Raw genomic sequence first — 27,082 nt, forward strand, 5'->3', positions numbered from 1 at the left:
GTGCTGACAAACCTAGAAACATAATCGGGGCGAACCAGGATTCAAACCCACAATCATAGGTTTCTGGCGTGCCCAAGGGATGCAACTCTGCACAGCGAATCGCGGCGCCTTAGACGACTGGGCCACCCGTGCCCCCCCCATACTGAGAGGAACTGTGATGGAATAGTTGGAAAACAGAATATTATGAGTAGTTAATAGCTCTGGTCCGACCTGCATGGAACTTCATAGTTACCAACTGTCTTCCATTTTACTGTTTTTGTGTGTTGACTGTCGTCACACTGAAGGTACTTGTCTGTAGGTACTTGGGGACCATCAACTGATGAGGTGGGGTGTTTGGTAGTGAGGTGGGATGTTTGGTAGTGAGGTTGTGTGTTTGGTGGTGAGGTGGGATGTTTGGTAGTGAGGTGGGTGGTTGAGAGTGAGGTGGAGAGTTTGGTAGTGAGGTGGGATGTTTGGTAGTGAGGTGGGATGTTTGGTAGTGAGGTGGGATGTTTGGTAGTGAGGTGGGATGTTTGGTACTGAGGTGGGTGGTTGAGAGTGAGGTGGGGTGTTTGGTAGTGAGATGGGTGGTTGAGAGTGAGGTGGGATGTTTGGTAGTGAGGTGGGGTGTTTGTAAGTGAGATGGGGTGTTTGTTAGTGAGGTGGGATGTTTGGTAGTGAGGTGGGATGTTTGGTAGTGAGGTGGGGTGTTTGGAAGTGAGGTGGGATGTTTGGTAGGGAGGTGGGGTGTTTGGTACTGAGTAGGGATGTTTGGTACTGAGGTGGGATGTTTGGTAGTGAGGTGGGGTGTTTGGTAGTGAGGTGGGATGTTTGGTAGTGAGGTGGGGTGTTTGGTAGTGAGGTGGGATGTTTGGTAGGGAGGTGGGGTGTTTGGTATTGAGGTGTGTGGTTGGGAGTGAGGTGGGGTGTTTGGTACTGAGGTGGGATGTTTGGTAGTGAGGTGGGGTGTTTGGTATTGAGGTGTGTCGTTTGGAGTGAGGTGGGGTGTTTGGTAGTGAGATGGGATGTTTGGTAGTGAGGTGGGATGTTTGGTAGTGAGGTGGGGTGTTTGTAAGTGAGGTGGGGTGTTTGTTAGTGAGGTGGGATGTTTGGTAGTGAGGTGGGATGTTTGGTAGGGAGGTGGGGTGTTTGGTACTGAGGTGGGATGTTTGGTAGTGAGGTGGGATGTTTGGTAGTGAGGTGGGATGTTTGGTAGGGAGGTGGGGTGTTTGGTATTGAGGTGTGTGGTTGGGAGTGAGGTGGGGTGTTTGGTACTGAGGTGGGATGTTTGGTAGTGAGGTGGGGTGTTTGGTATTGAGGTGTGTGGTTGGGAGTGAGGTGGGGTGTTTGGTAGTGAGGTGGAATGTTTGGTAGTGAGGTGGGGTGTTTGGTAGTGAGGTGGGGTGTTTGGTAGTGAGGTGGGGTGTTTAGTAGTGATGTGGGGTGTTTGGTAGTGAGGTGGGGTGTTTGGCAGTGAGGTGGGGTGTTTTGAAAATCCAATAAACGCTGGCTGAAAGCATGAATGGGCCTCAAAAATACTGGGAATTCTTTGGGAAGAAATTAAGCTGTGACATTTAAAAGCCCTAATAGTGATAATCAAGATAAAGGCAACCTATTAATAGCCTGAAATAGTGCGTGCCATCAGGGTACCTTGAACATTAGACAAACCGACTCAGGCTTGCAAACTTTCTATCCCTGGTACGTACAATGTGTGTGTTGATCCATCACTCCAGGACGCACCAAGCAGTCCAACCTGGCCACAGCGCGGGCGTTCGTGGGGACGTGTATGGACATGTGCCCGGAGAAGGAGAGGTATGACAGGGAGGAGAAGCGCCGACTCGGCATGTTTGAGTATGTTCCTGGATCGGAGAACATCGTGAGTGTTTAGATTTTCATTATCTTTTCAAATCACATGTTTAATCAACATTGGGGCAATATGTTGCAAAACATGATTTTTTTTATGAAATAAAAGTCTATGTTTTGTTATAATAGAATGTTGATTTAGGGTTGATCTTTCACTTGTGAATACAGCTGTGTTTTTGGGCTATTTCCCGACAGCCCGGTCAGAATCCCCGCGCAGATCACTCCCGTGTTGTGAAAGAGTATAGCAGATCGTCGGCAGATCAGGTAGGGAACTCTACTCATTTACAGGGCGTTGGGGTAGCCTAGTGGTTGAAGTGTTCATTCATCAGCCCTAACACCCTGGTTCGAAGCCAATTTCTGGTGTCCCACGCCTTGATATTGCTGGAATATTGCTAAAACCGGCTTAAAACCGCACTCACTCGCAACATATCTACAGCCCTGTGGTTAGCGACCCATGCTTGTAAAGAGGTGATTAAGGGGTGGGGTGGTCAGGCTCACTGACTTGGCTGATGCATTTCATCATATCCCAAGGGCACTTAATTTGTAATCCTGGATAAATCGCTGTGACAGACCTTGGTCATTGTTGGTGTTTCTGCAAATGACAATGCAGGGTTTTACCTTGACTTACATTATTGGGGGTCCAGGTGACCCCTAATAAATAACTTTAAGAGTCCCTAGTAGGCAATGTGAGGGTCCAGTAAAGTAGTGGAATGGTACATTTTGATAAGACCCGTGAAGATTCCGGGGTAGAATAGGTCTTCAGCAACCCATACTTGCCGTAAAAGGCGACTATGCTTGTCGTAAAAGGCGACTAATGGGATCGGGTGGTCAGGCTCACTGACTTGGTTGATACATGCCATCGATCCCAATTGCGTGGATCGATGCTCATGCTGTCAATCACTGGATTGTCTGGTCCAGACTCGATTATTTACAGACCGCCGTCATATAGCTGGAATATTGCTGAGTGCGGCGTTAAACAACAAATCAACCAAAACCAAAACATTTTGATAAATACTTTAGCCTGGAATGAATCAATGATAATGTGGACAGTGGTCATGATTGATGGATGAAATGACAGACACCCATAACTGCTCTTTATACCCTGTAGGTGCATTCTGAATATTATTGTGCGTCCATCAGGATGCTGTATATTATTTTTCAGCTCCTATTTTCTACATTTGTGCTAACTGCATGCACATTTGTGTGCCACGTAAGACCGTGATAATGTCCTGTAAAATAGCATTATGGGTAAGGGAGGATGAGCCTGTGTTGACTGTGTGTGTTTCAGGACGAGCCCCTGCCCCACGAGCTGCGCCCGATCCCCGTGTTGGTGCGCACCATGGACTACCTGCTGACGGAGATCGCGGACAAGGGCACGGACGGACGCTGGATGGACTGGTATGGCTTCCTGTGGGACAGAACACGAGGAATCAGGAAGGTTTGTGTCGGAGGTTACCAGTCACTGAAAGTCATTTGTTCTTCAGACAAACGGTTGTGTGGCGATTGCTTGTTTCTTTGTAATCATGGTTAATGCATTTGTTAACTGTAACAACATACATGATCTTCATTCTTGGCTTTGTCATCTTCAGTGTCTTTTGTAATTGTTCCTTGCCTTGCCTGTGTTTCTTCCAGTATGTGAACACAATGATATCCGTAGTTAATGTACAACTAAAGGCTGCGACCTCCCCTCACGTCACTAGTTCATCTGCCAAGGGTGGCTTCCTGCCACTCCTCTTTTCTCCTCTCCCACTTCCCTTTTTCACCTCCCTCCTTTCTGTTCCCCCATCCCAATCTTCCTTTGCCTTACCCCTCCCTCCACTCCCTGCCTTTTCCCCTCCTCCCCTTTCCCCTTCCTCTTCTCGTCTCTTCCCCTTTCCTCTTCTCCCCCTTTCTCTTCTCCCCCTAATTTAGAAAACCCTCACTTCTCCCTCCTTTCCCCTTCCTCTTCCCCCTCCCTCTTCTCCCCCTAATTTAATAACCCTTCCTCCTCCCTTTACCCTTCTTCTCCCCCTTCCTCTTCCCCCCCTAACCTCCATTTCCCTCCTTCTTTCCCCTTCCTCTTCTCCCCTTTTCCCCTAACTTCCATGACCTTCAATCCTACCCCAAACTAAACTTCAGACTCCATGACGTGTGTCAACGTACTGATACCTTGGATCATTGCTCCTAATGCCATTAATTGCCCCAGACGCCATTATTTACTGGCTGCTGGCTAGAGCTGGCACTCAGCTGAGAGCGTCGTTGGACCCCGAACCCAAACATCCCCTGCTTCTGTTCCAGGACATCACCCAGCAGCAGCTCATCAACCGGGAGGCGGTGGAGCTGCTGGAGAAATGTGCCCGGTTCCACATCTTCTGCTCCGAGCGCCTGTGTGAGGAGGACATGCACGTGTTCGACGAGAAGATCAACAACGAGAACCTGACCAAGTGTCTGCAGACTCTGAAGGAGATGTACCATGACCTGGATGTCAAGCATCAAGTCTTCTGTCCCAATGAGGCAGAGTTCCGCGCTTTCATTGTCCTCATGAATCTCAATGAGGGGGACACACTCAGGTAGGGCTCTGTTGGAACTGTGGTGGTGTTAGGAGTTCAGGAGCTGTAGGGATCATCATGGTCATGTGACAAAAACAGAATGGCAGCCGTTGAAGTCTGAATGAAGACTTAATCTGAATAGTTTCAACAAAGTAGGAATAAGAATGGATGCTGTTTTGATTGTTTTGTTTGTTTGTTTTTGATGGCATTCATGGCCATTGACACACATTACAATGAAATTTAGATAATGACAAAAAGGTAAGAATATTTTGAGAATCTCTCCAAGAAATGAGATGAATTGTTGATTTAACCAATGTTCATATATTCTCACAAGATTATTTTTGTAATGCTGAAGCATTCAAAGGTTCTTAATGTGATAATCAAGTTGATGTTCGAGACCATCCTAAAACTCTTGGGTTAATGATGGGTAATATTGCGTGTGCTTTTCTTGAGCATTCGGCTGAAACGTTTGAGCCTAAAACATATAATATACACGTACAACATCTTTGTAAACACCACCTAAATGTTGCTTTTGTGTGTTGTCATAAACAGTCAAAGGGGCAGTCGTGTAGACTAGTCAGCGTTAGAAATTGGCACTTGTCCTGTAGTCGTCACTGCCAAATTGTTAAGGTATCAAAAGGACTAGTAGAAATTTGAATTTTTTATGGGTGTTGCTATATGTTAACTTTATTAAGACTAGTGAACTAAAGGTAGTGGTGAAGGCGTTGGTTCGTCACACCAAAGCCCTGTGTTCGATTCGATTGTGTACAATGTGTGAAGCTCATTTCTGGTGTGCCCTCCCATGATGTTGCTGGAATATTGTTAAAAGCGGCTTTAAACCATCTTGGCTCATAAACGGTCAGAACATATATGTCTCACAAACTTTCCTTCTCTCAGACACATGTATATTGATCAGCAGTTCCACTTGTTAAGACTCACAGTCAAGATGTTAGAATTGAAAAGCAATTTCATATTGTATTGTTGCTATGATAAGATGTCACAAAAATTGTGTAGATGTTTTTTAGAGACATGTTAGCCTTGCGTCTGCATTTGGTATTGTTATAAGTGAAAAAAAGAACAGAAAGAAAATCAAGTACTCCTATAGTCATGATAGTTCTATAAACTTGATCATTCGTAAATAATTTCTAGTTGTACATTGCCAAGAGGGCCCTGGTTCTGTGTTATGTTTCTTATGTTGGTTTGTTTACAGAGAAGTTCAGACGCTCAGGTCAGAGGTCCGCAACAGCTGGGAGATCAAGTTTGTCATCAAGGTGTACACAGCACTCAACAGCAACAATTACGTGCGCTTCTTCCGTCTTGTGAAGGAGTCATCTTTCCTGAATGCTTGCATCATCCATCGGTACTTCACGCAAGTCAGAAGTCTGGCGCTGCAGACGATGATCAAAGCTTTTGGAGGGAAGAAATCCCAGGTTTGTACAGTAAAGCATCAGGGGTGTTCTAGCTGCTGGTTCTCCAAGTGAGGACCTATGTGGTGTAGTGGATAGAGCATCTGCCCTGGGTGCTGAGGGCTGGGTTTCAATCCCTGTTGCGTCATGCCATAAGATGTTAAAAGATGGTACTTGTTCCCCTGCCTGGTGATCAGCATTAAGGGGGTAAAACAAGAATTGGTCAGCTCTGAGTAGTATAATGTTCCTCAGTGGGGTATCCATTTTAAGCTGCGGCATGATATCTCAGTTAGCTTACCCTCACAATAAAATCAGCATAAGTGAGGCACATTGCTAGAAGTGCAATAATCTTGAACGTGACATTAAACCCCATTTCACCTCTCCTTATTCACAGTTTTGTCTAAGATGCTGCAATTCATTCTGCAGAGTTATGTACCTTAGGTCTGCCAGTATCCTATGATTGTGGGTTTGAATACCAGACATTTCATAATTGTGGAAAAACATCCTAGACCTCTGGTATTTTGGAATGTCCTCTCACATTCAGCTGACACACCGTGATCACACTGAAATAACAATCACTCACTCAGCCACTCGCAGTAACTTGAAGCATGGTGTTTTACACTAGGGTATTTTGTCTCCAGGGATCTTAGGAGGTGCTGGTTACCATAGTTACAAGGTTGTGTCAGGATGCACTGGTTGTGGGTTTGGTTCTGATGTTTGAGTTTGTTCCTTGGTCTAATGGCTGGCGGTTCGTGCTGTTGGTTTCAACATTGTCATCTTCCCATGGCAAGACCATCCACTAGCCTTTTTGTCCAAGTCTTGTTTCCACCTTTGCCACATCAAGCCCACTTTCCAGTGCTAAAAATGATTGGACTATCGCACAAATCGATAGTCCAATCGGAGAACGTTTCACACAAATCCAAGACTGGTTCATATTTGTATGAAGTGATTTACTGCTGCCTGATTTTGTTGACACAAATATTTTTCATCTTTTAAACCCCTCAATGAATGCCTGTGTCTGTCTGTCAGGGATGAAATCACCAATGTTTTAGTTATCTGATCGACTAGGTTGTCGCCTATGGTAGTTGCCATCTTTGTGAAGCCAATATACGAGATAAGAACAGCGATCTAATTGGATATCACGTTTTCATTACAAGGGGCACAACTTGTGACCTATGGTGCCAGGATCGAGCCATGAAAAGTGGCCTTGATGTGTAAACATGCATAAGAGGGTCAGGAATAATTCAGCCTGTGAGTGCTAACATTGACCGTGTGTATATCTTACCCAATAGCTGCAGTTCTCAGATCTGATGTGATGATTGTGCATTTATTTTCAGTTCCCACTGACCGAACTTGTGAGGATCCTCTCCTTCGATGATGTCAATGAAGCAGCAGCATTCTGTAGTTTTTATGGCCTGAGAGTTGCCGATAGCGCTGTCGTATTGGACAAGAACTCTTTAATGGTTCCAGAAAGTGCCTATTCTCCACGCAGAGCTATAACACTGATCGAGTCAAAGAGAATGGTTCCTGTCGGAGAGGTGAGTGGAATTGTGGGTGGGTTTATCCCATGCTAGCAACACTGTAGGTATATCACGACAACCTGTAAAGTAGTCAAGCTCCAGTTGTTGATAGCATGAGCATCAATCTGTGCAATGTGGAAATCCATTTGCCAGACCCGTGAAGATCCGGGTTAGAATAGGTCTTCAGCAGCCCATGCTTGTCATAAGAGGTGACTGACAGGATTGTGTGGTCATGCTCGCTGACTTGGTTGATGCATGTCATGGTATCCCAATTGCATGGATCGATGCTCTTGATATCTATCACTGGTTTGTCTGAACCAGACTCAATTATTTACAGACCGCTTTAAACAACAATGAACAAAATCACTTTTCATGTACGTCTTTTATAGGTTAGAAATAAATGCAGACACAAAATATATAACAACAAACACACCCAAAAAGCAAACAAAAACCAACAATATGATATTACTGAAATTATGTGTTAAACCCAACTCACTCACTCACTCATCCTCCATGCTGTCATTGTGTGGTTGTCCAGGTGATCAGTGGGTCGGCCCTCCCTCCTCTCCATCTGCCAGAACCTCACTGCAGCTTTGATGACAACGGCAGGTTCAGACTTGGTCAGGATATCCTCAAGTATGGTACGTTCCTTTGTGTTCTCTCACTGCCGTGATATTGTCAGCTTGCTTGTTCCTCTAATTATGTAAGAATTGGCGCTGTCCGTCCGTCTGTCACATATCGTTTCCGGAGCAGAACTAAATAAACATGAGAGATATCTTAACCAAACTTGGCACATAGACAGGACGAGTGGTTAACTGGTGCCTTTTTATAGTTTGGAATTTAAAAAAAAATTTTTTACAAGTTTCCGTGGCAACAATTTTTATTTAGACTTTTATTTCTTGACTGTTTATATCCATTCTGCTGCTTGTGTGTCAGATGGAGCCAAGGGCAAGAAACAGGTGGAGAAGTCTGTTCCTGATAAGAAACCCACACCAGTGTCAGCAGTGGTGTTGCAGACACCAGCCTCTCCATCTACACCGGTGCAGTCTCCGCTAGCCGAGACCACAACCCAGGAGGAGTCGGCGGCAGCAGCAGCAGCAGCAGAGACTGCACAGTTTTCTAATGAGGTGGGCAGTTATTGAGTCCATGGATCACAGTGTTATCCTGTTACACCGGAACATGAGTCACAAAACCCTTCCATCTCAATGATTTTCTAACTGTAGTGTTCAGGGGAGATTGCTGGGTAGCACTAAGGCAAGGGTGGCCAGGATTTGCAGGTACCTATGATCATGGGTTGATATCAAGAATCACCCTGATAATATTTCTTCCTTGGTAAGTGAGTGAGCAATAACTCACTCACTCACTCACTCACTCACTCACTCACTCACTCACTCACTCACTCACTCACTCACTCACACATACTCACTCACACCGCCTCACTCACAAACTCACTCACAAACTTACTCACAAACTCACTCACTCACTCACTCACTCACTCACTCACTCACTCACTCACTCACTCACTCACTCACTCACTCACTCACTCACACAAACTAACTCACTCACATACTCACGCACTCACTAATTCACTCACTAACTCACTCACACTTACACACTCACACACTCACTAATTCACACACAAACTAACTCACTCACGCAAACTACCTCACTCTCTCCCCCACCTTTGTACACGTTGTCCCTGATGATTGTGTAATTGCCGTATTGCCTGTGCATATAAGAAGATGAATGTTGCACTGGCCTTGTGTGACACTATATGTGTGATGTTTCAGGCTGTGAAGATGATTGCAAAGGAGCTGTTCTGGGAGGTGATCGATGAGTTTGTGAAGGAGATCTCTACAGGCTACGTGAGGGCGGTGCAGCTGTACCTGGATGCTGGGAAGAAGACAGTGGAGGAGATTGTTGTCATTGGTACGGCAACGCTCATCAGGTGAGAATCTGCACTGGTGTTTGTGATGTTACAGACAGGTGTGCCAGGTGTTTGTGATGTTACAGACAGGTGTGCCAGGTGTTTGCAATGTTACAAACAGGTGAGTCAGGTGTTTGTGATGTCACTGACAGGTGAGTCAGGTGTTTGTGATGTTACAGACAGTTGTGTAATGTGTTTGTGATGTTACAGACAGGTGTGCCAGGTGTTTGTGATGTTACAGACAGGTGTGTCAGGTGTTTGTGATGTTACAGACAGGTGTGTCAGGTGTTTGTGATGTTACAGACAGGTGAGTCAGGTGTTTGTGATGTTACAGACAGGTGTGTAAGAGGCGTTGTGATGTTACAGACAGGTGAGTCAGGTGTCTGTGATATTACAGACAGGTGTGTAAGAGGCGTTGTGATGTTACAGACAGGTGAGTCAGGTGTTTGTGATGTTACAGACAGGTGTGTTAGAGGTGTTTGTGATGTTACAGACAGGTGAGTCAGGTGATTGTGATGTTACAGACAGGTGTGCCAGGTGTTTGTGATGTTACAGACAGGTGTGTCAGGTGTTTGTGATGTTACAGACAGGTGTGTCAGGTGTTTGTGATGTTACAGACAGGTGAGTCAGGTGTTTGTGATGTTACAGACAGGTGTGCCAGGTGTTTTTATTTTACAGACAGGTGAGTCAGGTGTCTGTGATGTTACAGACAGGTGTGTCAGGTGTTTGTGATGTTACAGACAGGTGTGTCAGGTGTTTGTGATGTTACAGACAGGTGAGTCAGGTGTTTGTGATGCTTCAGACAGGTGTGCCAGGTGTTTTTATGTTACAGACAGGTGAGTCAGGTGTTTGTAATGTTACAGACAGGTGTGCCAGGTGTTTGTGATGTTACAGACAGGTGTGTCAGGTGTGTTTGATGTTACAGATAGGTGTGCCAGGTGTTTGTGATGTTACAGACAGGTGAGTCAGGTGTTTGTGATGTTACAGACAGGTGAGTCAGGTGTTTGTGATGTTACAGACAGGTGAGTCAGGTGTTTGTGATGTTACAGACAGATGTGTCAGGTGTGTGTGATGTTACAGACAGGTGTGTCAGGTGTTTGTGATGTTACAGACAGGTGTGTCAGGTGTTTGTGATGTTACAGACAGGTGTGCCAGGTGTTTGTGATGTTACAGACAGGTGTGTCAGGTGTTTGTGATGTTACAGACAGGTGAGTCAGGTGATTGTGATGTTACAGACAGGTGTGCCAGGTTTTTGTGATGTTACAGACAGGTGTGCCAGGTGTGTGTGATGTTACAGACAGGTGTGCCAGGTGTTTGTGATGTTACAGACAGGTGAGTCAGGTGTTTGTGATGTTACAGACAGGTGTGTAAGAGGTGTTTGTGATGTTACAGACAGGTGTGTAAGAGGTGTTTGTGATGTTACAGACAGGTGTGTAAGAGGTGTTTGTGATGTTACACACAGGTGTGCCAGGTGTTTGTGATGTTACAGACAAGTGTGTCAGATGTTTGTGATGTTACAGACAAGTGAGTCAGGTGTTTGTGATGTTACAGACAGGTGTGCCAGGTGTTTGTGATGTTACAGACAGGTGAGTCAGGTGTCTGTGATGTTACAGACAGGTGAGTCAGGTGTTTGTGATGTTACAGACAGGTGAGTCAGGTGTTTGTGATGTTACAGACAAGTGTGTCAGGTGTTTGTGATGTTACAGACAGGTGTGCCTGTGTTTGTGATGTTACTGACAGGTGTGTAAGAGGTGTTTGTGATGTTACAGACAGGTGTGCCTGTGTTTGTGATGTTACAGACAGGTGTGTAAGAGGTGTTTGTGATGTTACAGACAAGTGTGTCAGATGTTTGTGATGTTACAGACAGGTGTGCCAGGTGTTTGTGATGTTACAGACAGGTGTGCCAGGTGTTTGTGATGTCACTGACAGGTGTGTCAGGTGTTTGTGATGTTACAAACAGGTGAGTGAGTTGTTTGTGATGTTACAGACAGGTGAGTCAGGTGTTTGTGATGTTACAGACAGGTGTGTCAGGTGTTTGTGATGTTACAGACAGGTGTGTCAGGTGTCTGTGATATTACAGACAGGTGTGTAAGAGGCGTTGTGATGTTACAGACAGGTGAGTCAGGTGTTTGTGATGTTACAGACAGGTGTGTTAGAGGTGTTTGTGATGTTACAGACAGGTGAGTCAGGTGATTGTGATGTTACAGACAGGTGTGTCAGGTTTTTGTGATGTAACAGACAGGTGAGTCAGGTGTTTGTGATGTTACAGACAGGTGTGTGACGAGGTGTCTGTGATGTTACAGACAGGTGTGTCAGGTGTTTGTGATGTTACAGACAGGTGTGTAAGAGGTGTTTGTGGTGTTACAGACAGGTGAGTCAGGTGTTTGTGGTGTTACAGACAGGTGTGTCAGGTGTTTGTGATGTAACAGACAGGTGAGTCAGGTGTTTGTGATGTTACAGACAGGTGTGTGACGAGGTGTTCACAGAGGAGACAGAGAGGCAGCAGCAGGTGTTGGCTGCGGAGCTGGAGGATCGTCGATGTCGGATGTCAGAGGACATCTGCCGGGACCTGGTGGAGGACGTCACACAGCAGGAAGCTCACAGTCTCGCAGTGGCTCAAGTCCGGTGAGAGGCCTTTCATATTACATCAACAAGATGGTTACTACAACTGTTACTGTCACCCAGTTACTTATTGCTCCCAAGTCATGCTAAGGGACCGACCATTTGCTGAGGGGGAGGGGGGCTTCGGACTTTTTTTTATTATCAAGAACAGATACTTCGTCAGCTTTGGTTTCAGCCTTTTTTAGATTTTTTAAAGAAATACGCCTTGCAACAATGCAATTTTTGGGGCGGGCAATTTCTCTCTTTTTTTGTCAATGGTCTGAAGGATCTTTTTGCTTTTTTACCAAGCATTTTCAGGGGCACCTTAATTTGGGGGGGTTAAAATCCCAGCCCCCCCCCAGAATATGAAATGGTCAGTCTCTTATGCCATGATGAAATAGGATAAGAGATGATAACTTAAAAGTTACAGTGATTCCAGTATTTGGTTTTAAGATGGTTCCTGTAATTCTTGTAAATACATTTAAACGGGGAAGTGGGGTAGCCTAGTGTTTAAGGCATTTGCTCATAACACCAAAGGTTCAAATCCTCACATCGGTATAATGTGTGAAGACCATTTTTGGTATCCCCTACCATGAAACTGCTGGAATATTGCTAAAAATGGCATAAAAACATCCTCACTTACTCACTTTTAAAATGCCTGTTTAACATTGTTTAATCTGATGTTGCAAATATCCCATAAAAATCAGCTGAGACACAGAGGCTTAAAGCAGCGTTAGAAACTAACAGTTTTCACCCACTAGTCCTTATAATGATAACATATAGCAAAACTCTTAAAATGGAAATTTTCTACTAGTCCTTATGATACCTTTACCATTGGGCAGTTTGGCAAGTACTATAGGACTAGTGCCAATTTCTGGGCTTATAGTGTGCATGATGCTTACATCTGACTTCAGGGAGGTTCAAGCCCAGCTGAAGAAGGAACGCGCAGAGCGATGTACGACAGTGGTGACGGACGAGGTTGTGGAGGACACCCTAGCCGGGCTCATCCACGAGATCAGTGGAGAGGTCCATCGCATTGATGTCGTCCAGAGACTTGCTAAACTGGAAGCCATTGAGAGACAAGTGAAAACCCTGCGTTCATGTCGCTTCCTGCAGATCTGGAAGAGGGAACATGCTAAACGGGTCAAACTGAAGCGGGCGATGTTGGCGTTCCCGTGTGCCCCGAGCACGCAGGATGTTCACTCACAGCTGCAGACGCTGTTGCCAGATCGTTGCAGCGATGGAGTGGTCAATGGGAGGATGTATGTCAACCAACAGGCAATGGTTACCATAGAGACGCCTATGGCCATTGAGAAGCGAGACAAACTCTTCATTGCGAGACACTCGCTGATCATGCTGACCCATCGGCTATTAAAGGAGAAGGCGTGGCAGCCGTTAGACATTCCTGCTGTCGCTGGAAAGGAGTTTGAAAAAATCTTCCTCAAACAGAGGGATCCAGAGACATATATTGCAGGTTTGTGGGAAGTTTCATTGTGGCCACCTTGTACAAGACTTTCCCAAGGGATGACCAGGGGGAGCTCTTCCCAAAGTATGACCAGGGGGAGCTCTTCCCAGAGTATGACCAGGGGGAGCTCTTCCCAGGGTATGACCAGGGGAGCTCTTCCCAGAGTATGACCAGGGGGAGCTCTTCCCAGAGTATGACCAGGGGGAGCTCTTCCCAGGGTATGACCAGGGGGAGCTCTTCCCAGAGTATGACCAGGGGGAACTCTTCCCAGGGTATGACCAGGGGGAGCTCTTCCAAGGGTATGACGAGGGGGATCTCTTCCCAGAGTATGACCAGGGGGAGCTCTTCGCAGAGTATGACCAGGGGGAGCTCTTCGCAGAGTATGACCAGGGGGAGCTCTTCCAAGGGTATGACGAGGGGGATCTCTTCCCAGGGTATGACCAGGGGGAGCTCTTCGCAGAGTATGACCAGGGGGAGCTCTTCCCAGGATATGACCAGGGGGAGCTCTTCCCAGAGTATGACCAGGGGGAGCTCTTCCAAGGGTATGACGAGGGGGATCTCTTCCTAGGGTATGACCAGGGGGAGCTCAACCCAGGGTATGACCAGGGGGAGCTCTTCCCAGGGTTTGACCAGGGGCGCTCTTCCCAGGGTATGACCAGGGGAGCTCTTCCCAGAGTATGACCAGGGGGAGCTCTTCCCAGGGTATGACCAGGGGGACTCTTCCCAGGGTATGACCAGGGGGAACTCTTCCCAGGGTATGACCAGGGGGAGCTCATCCCAGGGTATGACCAGGGGGAGCTCTTCGCAGAGTATGACCAGGGGAGCTCTTCTCAGGGTATGACCAGGGGGAGCTCTTCCCAGAGTATGACCAGGGGGAGCTCATCCCAGGGTATGACCAGGGGGAGCTCTTCCCAGGGTATGACCAGGGGAGCTCTTCCCAGGGTATGACCAGGGGAGCTCTTCCCAGGGTTTGACCAGGGGAGCTCTTCCCAGAGTATGACCAGGGGAGCTCTTACCAGAGTATGACCAGGGGGAGCTCTTCTCAGGGTATGACCAGGGGGAGCTCTTCCAAGGGTATGACCAGGGGAGCTCTTCCCAGGGTATGACCAGGGGGAGCTCTTCCCAGGGTATGACCAGGGGAGCTCCAGGGGAGCTCTTCCCAGGGTATGACCAGGGGAGCTCTTCCCAGGGTATGACCAGGGGGAGCTATTCCCAGGGTATGACCAGGGGGAGCTCTTCCCAGAGTATGACCAGGGGAGCTCTTCCCAGAGTATGACCAGGGGGAGCTTTTCCCAGGGTATGACCAGGGGGAGCTCTTCCCAGAGTATGACCAGGGGGAGCTCTTCCCAGGTTATGACCAGGGGAGCTCTACCCAGGGTATGACCAGGGGGACTCTTCCCAGGGTATGACCAGGGGGAGCTCTTCCCAGGGTATGACCAGGGGGAGCTCTTCCCAGGGTATGACCAGGGGGAGCTCTTCCCAGGGTATGACCAGGGGGAGCTCTTCCCAGGATATGACCAGGGGGAGCTCTTCCCAGGGTATGACCAGGGGGAGCTCTTCCCAGGATATGACCAGGGGGAGCTCTTCCCAGGATATGACCAGGGGGAGCTCTTCCCAGGGTATGACCAGGGGGACTCTTCCCAGGGTATGACGAGGGGGAACTCTTCCTAGGGTATGACCAGGGGGAGCTCTTCCCAGGATATGACCAGGGGAGCTCTTTCCAGGGTATGACCAGGGGGAGCTCTTCCCAGGATATGACCAGGGGAGCTCTTCCCAGGGTATGACCAGGGGGACTCTTCCCAGGATATAACCAGGGGAGCTCTTCCCAGGGTATAACCAGGAAAGCTCTTCCCAGGGTATGACCAGGGGGATCTTTTCGGGGATATGACCAGGGTGTTGCCTACTTCCTCCCTACCTCCCTCCCTCACTCACTCACTGCTTGATCTGCAGAGACAGCCCCAGAGATAACATGGAAGCTGACCGTGTCGCTACCGGACACAGCGGCGGTGACCACAGTGGACTCGGATGTTGGCGAGCTGGTCAACAAGTGGCTGTGTGCAAAGTTGCAGAGAGGAGATGTACCTGACAACCCGCATCTCAAGTACAGGGTCAGTATAGATAGGCACTGTATTAGCACTGAGTAGGACATAAAACACCATTCACTCGCTCACTTGCTGGCTCACAGATAGGTGTCATTCTTTATGACTTCTAAATCTATCTGACAGTACGGGTACCGATTTAGACGTAATGAGCACCAAGGGCTCTCTCAAAAATAGAAAAAGGGGACTCTTATTATAATATAGTATTGGTAAGAAGAAAAAACAGAGTTGAAAGATCATGAATATTGTGGTTTATGCTGACAGCCTCATATGATACAAAAGAAATGTCTGTGCATATTATACACGATATATATTTTCCAGAATTTAATTGCTCATGATAAATGGTGCATATAACACACAAGTGCGTATTATGCACGAATAAAAAAGTCTTGTGTACACTGATCAATCGGAAGGAGTGCCAATTGCGATTGTTCACAAGCCAATATATTAGCAAATATATAAGAGCGGGGCGCTTATTACATCGAATACGGTCATTCAAGATTCATTCCATACATAAGGAGTCCTAGTGGGGATTCAGCTTGATAGTTTGTCATAATATCAATCACTGGTTTATCTGGTCCGAACTTTGGCATGTACAGGCTGTCATAATATAGCTGGAATATTGCTGAGTGTGGCATTATCAACAAACAAGCAAACAAAACATGCATAAAGAAATAATTATTATTGTTAGTCTATTTCCCGAATCATTAGGTGCCAAAACACAAGGTTTGTTCCTTTAACTATTAAGTTGAGAGCTGTTCATCAGCCTGAAAGTACAACTTGGTGTACCTTACCCAGTAATTCTTAACCTCTGATTGGGGGCACAGGTGGCCCAGTCATCTAAGGTGCCACGATTTGCTGTGCAGAGTTACGTCCCTTGGGCAAACCAGAAACCTATGATTGTGGGTTCGAATCCCGGTTCGCCCCGATTATGTTTCTAGGTTTGTCAGCACCATAGCGGTGCTCGTGGGTTTCACCGAAGTGGTAAACATCTGAGACCTGCATCACTTCGGGCTTTCCTCCTACATTAAGCTGACACGCCGTGATATGACTGGAATACTGTTAAAAACGACATTAAACCCAACTCACTCACTTAACCTCTGATTTGTGTCTCTTGATTTCTTTTGTCCACTATTTTTAATTTTGTTCTCTTAGGGCGAGGTTTTGAGTTTGTACCATTCCATGGTAAAGAGACAAGGGAAACAACCCCTGCAGGTTGGAGTGTGTGTGAGGACGGTGATGGGAACTCTCAACAAGAAGGAGGTACAGAAGGTGGAAGACAAGCGCCTCCTGCTGGGCAGTGCTGGAATCCTCTTCGTCCTTCCTCCGGTTGACGACAACCAAGCTTACTGGAAGCAAGCCACAGCTCGTCTTGCAGGAGTTCTACACGCCAAGCCCAAGTCTCCTGCACTACCACTGGTCATTGTTTTACCAGAATCAGCCAATGGGAGCTTATCTGTGAGTGAGCTGATACAGAGGCTAGAGTTAAACAGTTTCCAGGATGATGGACTGGTGTCGGTCGTGGACAAACTCTCTCTCCCTGCAGGTGTAGTGGAGCTGGAGGCCGACCTTCCTCAAGCCGCTGACAGGGTGAGTGCCGTTTGTGAGTGCGTGAGTTTGTTTAGTTGTTGTTTAACACCACACTCAGCAATATTCCATCTATATGACAGTGGTCTGTAAATATTAAGTCTGGACCAGACACATCCTGTGATTGACATTGATTGAGCATTTATCTACACAATTGGGATACGATGACATGCATCAACCAAGTCAGCGAGTCTGACCATCTGATCCCGTCAGTCGCCTCTTACGACAAGCATAGTCGCCTGTTCAGCAAGCATGGGTTGCTGAAGACCTATTCTACCCCGGATCTTCGTGGGTCGTTCAGAAAGTACATTATGGACAGGAAGACCCCCACCTTGTGGCCAGATGGATGGTGTTCTTCCCCTTGTTCTGCTTGACCACGTCCTGGACGAAGGCCCACACGTCGGAGCACACCTGCTCCCAGGAGTTGCAGTCGTAGTCGTAGTAGCGGAAGCGAGGGAGCTGCAGCAGGGAGATCTCCTCGTACAGGTGACTCAGGTGCTCCGACGTGTTCCAGTGGGATGCTGGCAACTCTGCAACACACACCTCTCTACCCCGGATCTTCACGGGTCACCAGCAGCTCCTGATGGCCTTATTATTCACATTGTTAAACCATCCGGTGATCCCTAGTTAGAGCTGGTCCCCCAACCTATGCTTGTTGTGAGAGGTGATGCATGGATCGAATGGTCAGGCTCAATGACTTGGTTGACTGCTTGCATCGTACCCAGAGGATATCACAGGATTGTCTGGTCCAGACTCGATTATATACAGGCCTCCATCATAGAGCTGGAATATTGCAGAGTGCAGCGTTAAACAACAAACACACACACATGTACTAGGACTGTATCTGTAGATATTTTTACAAATTGTGCACATTGTGATTAATATTACCTGTTTAAATATTGTGGCAAACATGTACAATTAAGCCTTTCACATCACATTATTTTGTAGTGAGAATAGCCAATAAGGTTTCCTGTACATATATACTTGAAATAGAGTTCTTATTGTTTCTCAGTATTTCTCTACTTGATGTCAACAAAAGGGTCTTATGTTTGATCACAGTTCATCTGTTTTTCATATTATTTACATGAAGTAACTTTCCATGAAATATGGTCCAGTGTCACAGAATGAATTGTTGTTGATGGTGTAACTGTTGTTCTGTCTCATCGTGACACATTCATTGTGGTAACGTGAACAAGTCGGGTGGTCCTGAACTCCTTTTGAGTATTATCGTTTTAAGTATTCTACAACCCTCAGGGAATGAATTTCCCCATATGACGTTAACCGGTTGTTTTTAATTCACATCACAGAGGAGTAGATGTGTCAGCACTTAGAATGAGCAGTAACATTGCAACAATTTTGATATTTCTGTTTCTATAATGGGAAAGTTAACTTCAAAATGCTAAATAATGTTCACCACATGTGGTTTTCTTGGCAAATACCAATTCGATAAAACTGTTGATATTCGCCTATTCAGAAACATTAGGGATGAATTGACTACATGTGGTATGATTTTGTGTTTGGTTGGCAGTTGTCGGAGAGTGTCGTGTGGCTGGTTGAACACATGGCGGAGTTGCCAACGCTGCTGACGGCACGGGTGGATGACTACGTGGAGGAACTACTACTGCAGGAGTACTTCACCCCCGTCCTGCACAACCTCCGTCGCAACAAGGAGAGACACACACTGCACCAGGTGAGAACCGACTCGACACAGGCAGGGAGTTACTGCGGCAGGTGTAGAGGGGGACACTTGTTTCTTGTGTCATGTTTGACTAAATGACTGTATGTGACAGGCTCCCAACACTTGTGTCCTGTTTGACTGTATGTTACAGGCTCCCAACACTTGTGTCCTGTTTGACTGACTGTATGTAACAGGCTCCCAACACTTGTGTCATGTTTGACTGTATGTAACAGGCTCCCAACATGTGTGTCCTGTTTGACTGTATGTTACAGGCTCCCAACAGGTGTGTTCTGTTTGACTGACTGTATGTTACCTGCTCCCAACACTTGTGTTCTGTTTGACTGACTGTATGTTACAGGCTCCCAACACTTGTGTCCTGTTTGACTAAATGACTGTATGTTACCTGCTCCCAACACATGTGTTCTGTTTGACTGACTGTATGTTACAGGCTCCCAACACATGTGTTCTGTTTGACTGACTGTATGTTACAGGCTCCCAACACTTGTGTCATGTTTGACTGACTGTATGTTACAGGCTCCCAACACATGTGTTCTGTTTGACTGACTGTATGTTACAGGCTCCCAACACTTGTGTCATGTTTGACTGACTGTATGTTACAGGCTCCCAACACATGTGTTCTGTTTGTCTGACTGTATGTTACCTGCTCCCAACACTTGTGTCATGTTTGACTGACTGTATGTTACAGGCTCCCAACACTTGTGTTCTGTTTGACTGACTGTATGTTACAGGCTCCCAACACATGTGTTCTGTTTGACTGACTGTATGTTACAGGCTCCCAACACTTGTGTCATGTTTGACTGACTGTATGTTACAGGCTCCCAACACATGTGTTCTGTTTGTCTGACTGTATGTTACCTGCTCCCAACACTTGTGTTCTGTTTGACTGACTGTATGTTACAGGCTCCCAACACTTGTGTTCTGTTTGACTGAATGTATGTTACCTGCTCCCAACACTTGTGTTCTGTTTGTCTGACTGTATGTTACAGGCTCCCAACACTTGTGTTCTGTTTGACTGACTGTATGTTACCTGCTCCCAACACTTGTGTTCTGTTTGTCTGACTGTATGTTACCTGCTCCCAACACTTGTGTTCTGTTTGTCTGACTGTATGTTACCTGCTCCCAACACTTGTGTTCTGTTTGACTGACTGTATGTTACAGGCTCCCAACACATGTGTTCTGTTTGTCTGACTGTATGTTACCTGCTCCCAACACTTGTGTTCTGTTTGACTGACTGTATGTTACAGGCTCCCAACACTTGTGTTCTGTTTGTCTGACTGTATGTTACCTGCTCCCAACACTTGTGTTCTGTTTGACTGACTGTATGTTACCTGCTCCCAACACTTGTGTTCTGTTTGACTGACTGTATGTTACCTGCTCCCAACACATGTGTTCTGTTTGTCTGACTGTATGTTACAGGCTCCCAACACTTGTGTTCTGTTTGACTGACTGTATGTTACAGGCTCCCAACACTTGTGTTCTGTTTGTCTGACTGTATGTTACCTGCTCCCAACACTTGTGTTCTGTTTGACTGACTGTATGTTACCTGCTCCCAACACTTGTGTTCTGTTTGTCTGACTGTATGTTACAGGCTCCCAACACTTGTGTTCTGTTTGACTGACTGTATGTTACCTGCTCCCAACACATGTGTTCTGTTTGTCTGGCTGTATGTTTCCTGCTCCCAACACTTGTGTTCTGTTTGACTGACTGTATGTTACCTGCTCCCAACACTTGTGTTCTGTTTGACTGACTGTATGTTACCTGCTCCCAACACATGTGTTCTGTTTGTCTGACTGTATGTTACCTGCTCCCAACACTTGTGTTCTGTTTGACTGACTGTATGTTACAGGCTCCCAACACATGTGTTCTGTTTGACTGACTGTATGTTACAGGCTCCCAACACATGTGTTCTGTTTGACTGACTGTATGTTACCTGCTCCCAACACATGTGTCCTGTTTGACTGACTGTATGTTACAGGCTCCCAACACTTGTGTTCTGTTTGACTGACTGTATGTTACAGGCTCCCAACACATGTGTTCTGTTTGACTGACTGTATGTTACAGGCTCCCAACACGTGTGTCCAGTTTGACTGAATGTTACCTGCTCCCAACACGTGTGTCCTGTTTGACTGTATGTTACAGGCTCCCAACACGTGTGTCCTGTTTGTCTGACTGTATGTTACCTGCTCCCAACACTTGTGTCATGTTTGACTGACTGTATGTTACAGGCTCCCAACACTTGTGTCATGTTTGACTGACTGTATGTTACAGGCTCCCAACACGTGTGTTCTGTTTGACTGACTGTATGTTACAGGCTCCCAACACTTGTGTCCTGTTTGACTGTATGTTACAGGCTCCCAACACGTGTGTCCTGTTTGACTGTATGTTACAGGCTCCCAACACGTGTGTCCTGTTTGTCTGACTGTATGTTACCTGCTCCCAACACTTGTGTCATGTTTGACTGACTGTATGTTACAGGCTCCCAACACTTGTGTCATGTTTGACTGACTGTATGTTACAGGCTCCCAACACATGTGTTCTGTTTGACTGACTGTATGTTACAGGCTCCCAACACATGTGTTCTGTTTGACTGACTGTATGTTACAGGCTCCCAACACGTGTGTCCTGTTTGACTGTATGTTACAGGCTCCCAACACGTGTGTTCTGTTTGACTGACTGTATGTTACAGGCTCCCAACACGTGTGTCCTGTTTGACTGTATGTTACAGGCTCCCAACACATGTGTTCTGTTTGACTGACTGTATGTTACCTGCTCTCAACACTTGTGTCATGTTTGACTGACTGTATGTTACAGGCTCCCAACACTTGTGTCATGTTTGACTGACTGTATGTTACAGGCTCCCAACACTTGCCATGTTTGACTGACTGTATGTTACAGGCTCCCAACACCCTGATAACTCTGTACAACTGTGCGGTGGAGCATCTGGCCGAGGTGGCATCAGCAGCCTCCCTTGCTACACTCTCCTGTCCGATACCCGAGTTTGTTTGGTGCTACCAGAAAAAAGGTAGGCCAGTGTTGTCATTGCTCGCTGTGTTGAGCCCTTAACACTTTTTGACTACTGTTAGTATCGACATGGTATGAAGCTGTGTCTGATATTTACTCTCTTCTGTATGTTCATTAGTTACAGATATCCCTGTCCTCTAACTTGCTGCAAATTTCTGTGCAGAGTTCATCCTATAGATCCTATATCTTGAGTTTGATTCAATGTTCCACTTCCAACTTAGCTTAATAAGTCATCAGTATTTGACATTGGTTGCAGCAGATTCCGTCATCTTTGTGTACCGGTACATCCACTAATAGCATCAACTGGTATGCCAATTATGTTTTGACAGCCGACACTAATTTATTTTCAGAAGCCTGTTTGTTGATGCGGGAGGTTTTTTCTTCCAAAAGGCAATAAAATACCACCTACATGTTCCTAATGCCCCCCTTTCACTATGACCACGAATATCCTGAATCACCCCGAATAGGACATTTTCCATGTCCATAGATAAATCTCAATCATTTCTTGAAGTTCTTAAATGAATCTTTGATTCCCAAAGATTGGTACAGTTCGCAGGAGTTCGTCGAATCAGCAAGAAAGTTTTTGTTTGTCAACGCCAAAGGCCAAAGGCCTGGGTTCGATTTCCCACGGGGGTACAATGTGTGAATCCCATTTCTGGTGTTCCCTGCCGTGACATTGCTGGAATATTGCTAAAAGTGTCGTAAAACCATGCTCATTCATTATTCCAAACTGAGAAACAGATTTCTCAAAAAAAAAGTTTTGTGTTTTGTTTTTATGTCCATGAGTTGTGTTCACCAAGTCATGTGACCAGTACAAGTTGATGTGGAACCTCTAAGTCATGTGTGTGTTGCAGAGTTGCCAGCATCCCACTGGAACACGTCGGAGCACCTGAGTCACCTGTACGAGGAGATCTCCCTGCTGCAGCTCCCTCGCTTCCGCTACTACGACTACGACTGCAACTCCTGGGAGCAGGTGTGCTCCGACGTGTGGGCCTTCGTCCAGGACGTGGTCAAGCAGAACAAGGGGAAGAACACCATCCATCTGGCCACAAGGTGGGGGTCTTCCTGTCCATAATGTACTTTCTGTACGACTCTGTCAGGCTCTCTGAATTGGTTGATGTATGTTATCGTATCCCAATTGCTGGATCCACTAGAATGACCATTTCATTTTGTTTAAATGGATGGGGAATTTGGGTGAAAATAAAGTTTGTCTTCACTTTAAATATGGGAATAAATTTGGCAGAGAAAAGCAGGGAATGTAAGAACTACTCTACTACTGGCCATAAGTGACAGAAATGTAGTTGTGCTTTCATTTTACTCTACTCACGTTTTTATCAGGATACTTATTATTTTTTCACAATGATTGCTGATAATATGTAAGCAAATAGGATGGAATATGGAATATCCATATTGCTTTCGAAAGTTGAGCTGTATGTGGACTGCCATTATAGACTGTTGTCACTTTTGGTCAGAAAAGAATATTGCGTTTTTTAAACATATTTTTAATGTTGGTGAAAATGTACCATTAAATCGTAGATCATTGGTTTGAGGTTCATATGTTTCCTTCAACCTTGACCTGATGAGACTCACCTGTAGGATGTTGTGTGTCTTCAGGATCAAGAGTTTGCTGCAGAAGGTACAGGAGGAATTTAACGATGTGTGTTACCTGGTGGAGGGGGAGGACAGGTGTGAACCCACCTACGTCAACATGCCCTGGACGGATGTCATCGACGCCTGCATCACCTACAGACTCACCTGTCTCCCCATCATGGACAAACATTCACAGGAGGTGAGCACGAGGCGTCATGGTCAAACTTTCCATGCATTGCCAAATCCAAAGCTCAATTGTAGTAAATTGATGTGAAATTGAAGTACCAATACTTAAGCACCCTCTCCAACTGTTGTTTAACAAGTCATATCTCCCCTGTTTCAGCACCCTGTCTAACTGTCATATAACATGTCATATCCCCCATGTTTCAGGACCCTCTCCAACTGTCGTATAACACGTCATTTCTCCCTCTCCAACTGTCGTATCTCCCATGTTTCAGCACCCTGACTAACTGTCGTATCTCCCCTGTTTCAGCACCCTGTCTAACTGTCGTATAACATGTCATATCTCCCATGTTTCAGCACCCTCTCCAACTGTCGTATAACACGTCATTTCTCCCTCTCCAACTGTCGTATCTCCCATGTTTCAGCACCCTGACTAACTGTCGTATCTCCCCTGTTTCAGCACCCTGTCTAACTGTCGTATAACATGTCATATCCCCCATGTTTCAGGACCCTCTCCAACTGTCGTATAACACGTCATTTCTCCCTCTCCAACTGTCATATCTCCCATGTTTCAGCACCCTCTCCAACCGTCATATCTCCCATGTTTCAGCACCCTCTCCAACTGTCGTATCTCCCATGTTTCAGCACCCTCTCCAACTGTCATATCACCCATGTTTCAGCACCCTCTCCAACTGTCATATCACATGTAATGTTTCCCATGTTTCAGCACCCTCCCCGGGAGCTAGTGGTGTATTACTCGGAGGATGAGTTCAATGACTTTGCCGCCCCCGAGTCCTGGAAGGAAGCCATGTTTGACAGCAATATTGATTGTAAGTGAATTGCGATGGTGTTGGCTGACCCTGAGCAATCCACAATCAGCTACTCTCAGACTTTTGCAATTAATGTACTCAGTCATGTTGTAGGTCCAAAACTTGCAAGCATAAGAAAGAAAATAAGACTTTTTATCAGTCATATGAACATGTCTCATAATTTTCATAACAATATTTCAAAATTTTCCATTGCCATTCTTAATGTTACCAAATTATTCCCTTAGATAAAAATGTTCGGAGGTAACGAAGGCTGATAACACACTGATTGATTGACATGATTTCTCTCTTATGAAGGTCTGACAGTTTTGGAGACTGTAGGGAAAGCTGTGGAGAAGAAGCACGAGAAGTGTGCAGCCATGTCAAAGGAGGAAGAGACCCCAATCCTCATGTCCATGACGGAGGGCTCCTACGAGACAGACATGCACCGGTCTCTAATGTCAAAGTGTTCCTCTCTGATGACCTCCATAGCAGCAGAGAAGGAGAAGGATCGCAAGTTTGAGAAGTACCTGGAGTCTGTGTTGCTGGAGGGAAATGTAGGGATGGATGCCGGGATGGATGCCGGGATGGCTGCCGGGATGGCTGCCGGGAACTTCCTGGCTGCTGCATCAGGCGGGGCCTGTGACTGGTACCCTGCTGCTGGGAGGAACGCTCATCAGGCTCTGGGGAGGAATGGTGTGAAGGGGCCAGAACAGAACTCGGATACGGAAGTGGAACAATGTGAGGAGGATGTGGACATGACCATCGGTGGGAGAATGAGCAGCCTGCAGGACAAGGTGGATGCTTTCAGACAGGAGAGTCACCTGTTTGAAAAGAGGCTGGAATTCTTGTTGAATTCGTAATGGAGATTTAGGTTCATCAGCAGCCATGTGACTATGGAGGCGATGCAGCTGATGATGATGCCGTTGGTCAGGTACCTGTATCTTCTTTCATGCTGTGATCTACACTGGATGACTAGTTCTCAGTTGGCGGTCATGTTCAAGCAGTGATGACACATCAGAGCGTTATTCCTTCTATGACAAAGTTGTTAGTACACAGTGCTTCTCACCGACACATTTGTCTTTGACACAGAAAGTGCTGAACTAGGATCCTTCCTGTACCGGTGCATGAACAGTTTTTGTGCGTTTCAGGTTCATAAAGAGATGTCAGTTTTGTACCAGTGTGGAAGCAAGGAATCATGTGTTTTGTCAAATCTATTGTATAGTCATGGACTTATCATGTCATGAATTCATCGCAATATTCTTGATTCATAATCTCTAAGATCAACAAACTCACATATTCACATAAGTCATTTCCATGCAGTTATTTATGCATATTGAATGTAGAAATGAATTTGCATTTGAACAGTATGTCAACGTGCTTTCATATTTTCAAGGTGTTTGAGCCTTTGCAAGAAACACCTTGAAAATAAATGTTTTGAACGCCATATTGTGTCTTTTGTTTCATTTTTACAATATAACTACACTAAATGTGTATGTGGAAATTATAAAGCGTTTGCTTGTCACACCCAGATCAATAACCAACAGAGGCAGAACATGTGAAACGCTTTCTGTTGTCTGCGGACATGATATATATGGAACATTTCTAAAGCTGGAGGAAACTCACACATAGTGATGACACCCATCTGATGCACTTTGGGTAACTGACTATATCCAGCAGCAAAACATCACCAGAATGCAATGTCCAGCCCTAAGTCCCGACCTGTCCACCACAGAGTACACCTGGGTCAGGATGTGAAGACTTGTGAACTGAAGGCAATGGCCACCCCTTACCTTAGACCAACTGGGCCAGGCACTGCAGGAGGAGTGGACAAGAATCACTCAAATTGTCATTGGGATTGTTTGTTTGTTTCTTGTTTAACGCGGCATTCGGCAATATTCCAGCTATATTATGGTGGTCTGTCAAAAATTTGAGTCTGGACCAGACATTCCAGTGATTGATGTCATGAGCATCGATCCTAGAAAATGGGATACAATGACATGCATCAACCAAGTCAGCGACCTTGACCACCCGATTAGTTGCCTTGCACGGCAAGCATGGGTTGCTGAAGACCCATTCTACCCTGGATCTTCACAGGTCGGGTCACTTCTAATTAAGAATACAACCTTCCCGTTGCCATCTCTCTTCTTCAGACAACCATTGAACTAGAGTAAACTACATTATAACGAACACGCTTATAACGAACTGATGCATGCAATTGTGGACGTAGACAAATATTACATTATAAAAAAGGCATCTAGCTGTATATAAGGCCATGTAAAAAGGCAGGCTTTTTAAAACTAAGGGTTGGAAAATAAACATTTCAAATGATCTTATGTTGTAATATCGGGACTTCACTCAGCTCATTTAATTGTCACCACTTTTTGCCTGTTAAACATTATACATCAACCACAAGTGATATTCCCTCTGAACAACCCAATAATGTTTTGAATGAATAATTGATGGCCATGAAGATGTGTGTGGCTGCAAAGTACTTGAAAGAGGAGAGGGGATCAGCTATCACAAATCATTACCCAGACGTATCCTGCAGAGCCGTCTTATGAGGTAACTAAATATACAATTAATAGATCTAATTGATAAGTGTAGGTGAGTATGGTTTTATGCCGTTTTTAGCCAAACTCCAGCAATATCAAGGCGGGGAACACAAGAAATTGGCATCACTCAAACCGGGTCTTCGGCGTGACGAGTGAACGCTTTACCCACCAGGCTACCCGACCGCCCCCTAATTGGTGATGATGGGTCCTAGAGTGTGGGTGAGATGGTGGGTGCAACTGTCAAAATATTCGA

The 27,082-nt window shown here is 45.9% G+C and overlaps 1 protein-coding gene across 13 annotated transcripts in view; it reads left to right on the plus strand.

Moving 5' to 3' along the window:
• LOC124136041 (germinal-center associated nuclear protein-like) overlaps positions 1-25,721 on the plus strand; it is a 40,877-nt gene extending 15,156 nt beyond the window's left edge. For 11 of the 13 annotated variants that reach the window (XM_048383059.1, XM_048383061.1, XM_048383056.1 and 8 more), the window contains 19 exons: positions 1,713-1,855; positions 2,038-2,106; positions 3,131-3,280; positions 4,120-4,391; positions 5,581-5,800; positions 7,114-7,314; positions 7,835-7,937; positions 8,233-8,423; positions 9,087-9,244; positions 11,684-11,848; positions 12,739-13,298; positions 15,240-15,397; positions 16,544-16,978; positions 18,504-18,665; positions 21,570-21,696; positions 22,550-22,748; positions 23,310-23,484; positions 24,196-24,298; positions 24,593-25,721. In XM_048383059.1, the coding sequence (XP_048239016.1) occupies positions 1,713-1,855; positions 2,038-2,106; positions 3,131-3,280; positions 4,120-4,391; positions 5,581-5,800; positions 7,114-7,314; positions 7,835-7,937; positions 8,233-8,423; positions 9,087-9,244; positions 11,684-11,848; positions 12,739-13,298; positions 15,240-15,397; positions 16,544-16,978; positions 18,504-18,665; positions 21,570-21,696; positions 22,550-22,748; positions 23,310-23,484; positions 24,196-24,298; positions 24,593-25,137 (4,136 nt within the window). In that variant the 3' untranslated portion in view covers positions 25,138-25,721. Of the gene's footprint in view, positions 1-1,712; positions 1,856-2,037; positions 2,107-3,130; positions 3,281-4,119; positions 4,392-5,580; positions 5,801-7,113; positions 7,315-7,834; positions 7,938-8,232; positions 8,424-9,086; positions 9,245-11,683; positions 11,849-12,738; positions 13,299-15,239; positions 15,398-16,543; positions 16,979-18,503; positions 18,666-18,765; positions 20,320-21,569; positions 21,697-22,549; positions 22,749-23,309; positions 23,485-24,195; positions 24,299-24,592 lie in introns of those variants that run through there. The other 2 variants (XM_048383058.1, XM_048383067.1) reach the window with 2 other exon arrangements.
• Positions 25,722-27,082: the final 1,361 nt, after the last annotated feature.

This window comes from Haliotis rufescens, unplaced genomic scaffold (genome assembly GCF_023055435.1).
Source record: "Haliotis rufescens isolate VD_foot unplaced genomic scaffold, xgHalRufe1.0.p SCAF_44, whole genome shotgun sequence".
NCBI lineage: Eukaryota > Metazoa > Mollusca > Gastropoda > Lepetellida > Haliotidae > Haliotis > Haliotis rufescens.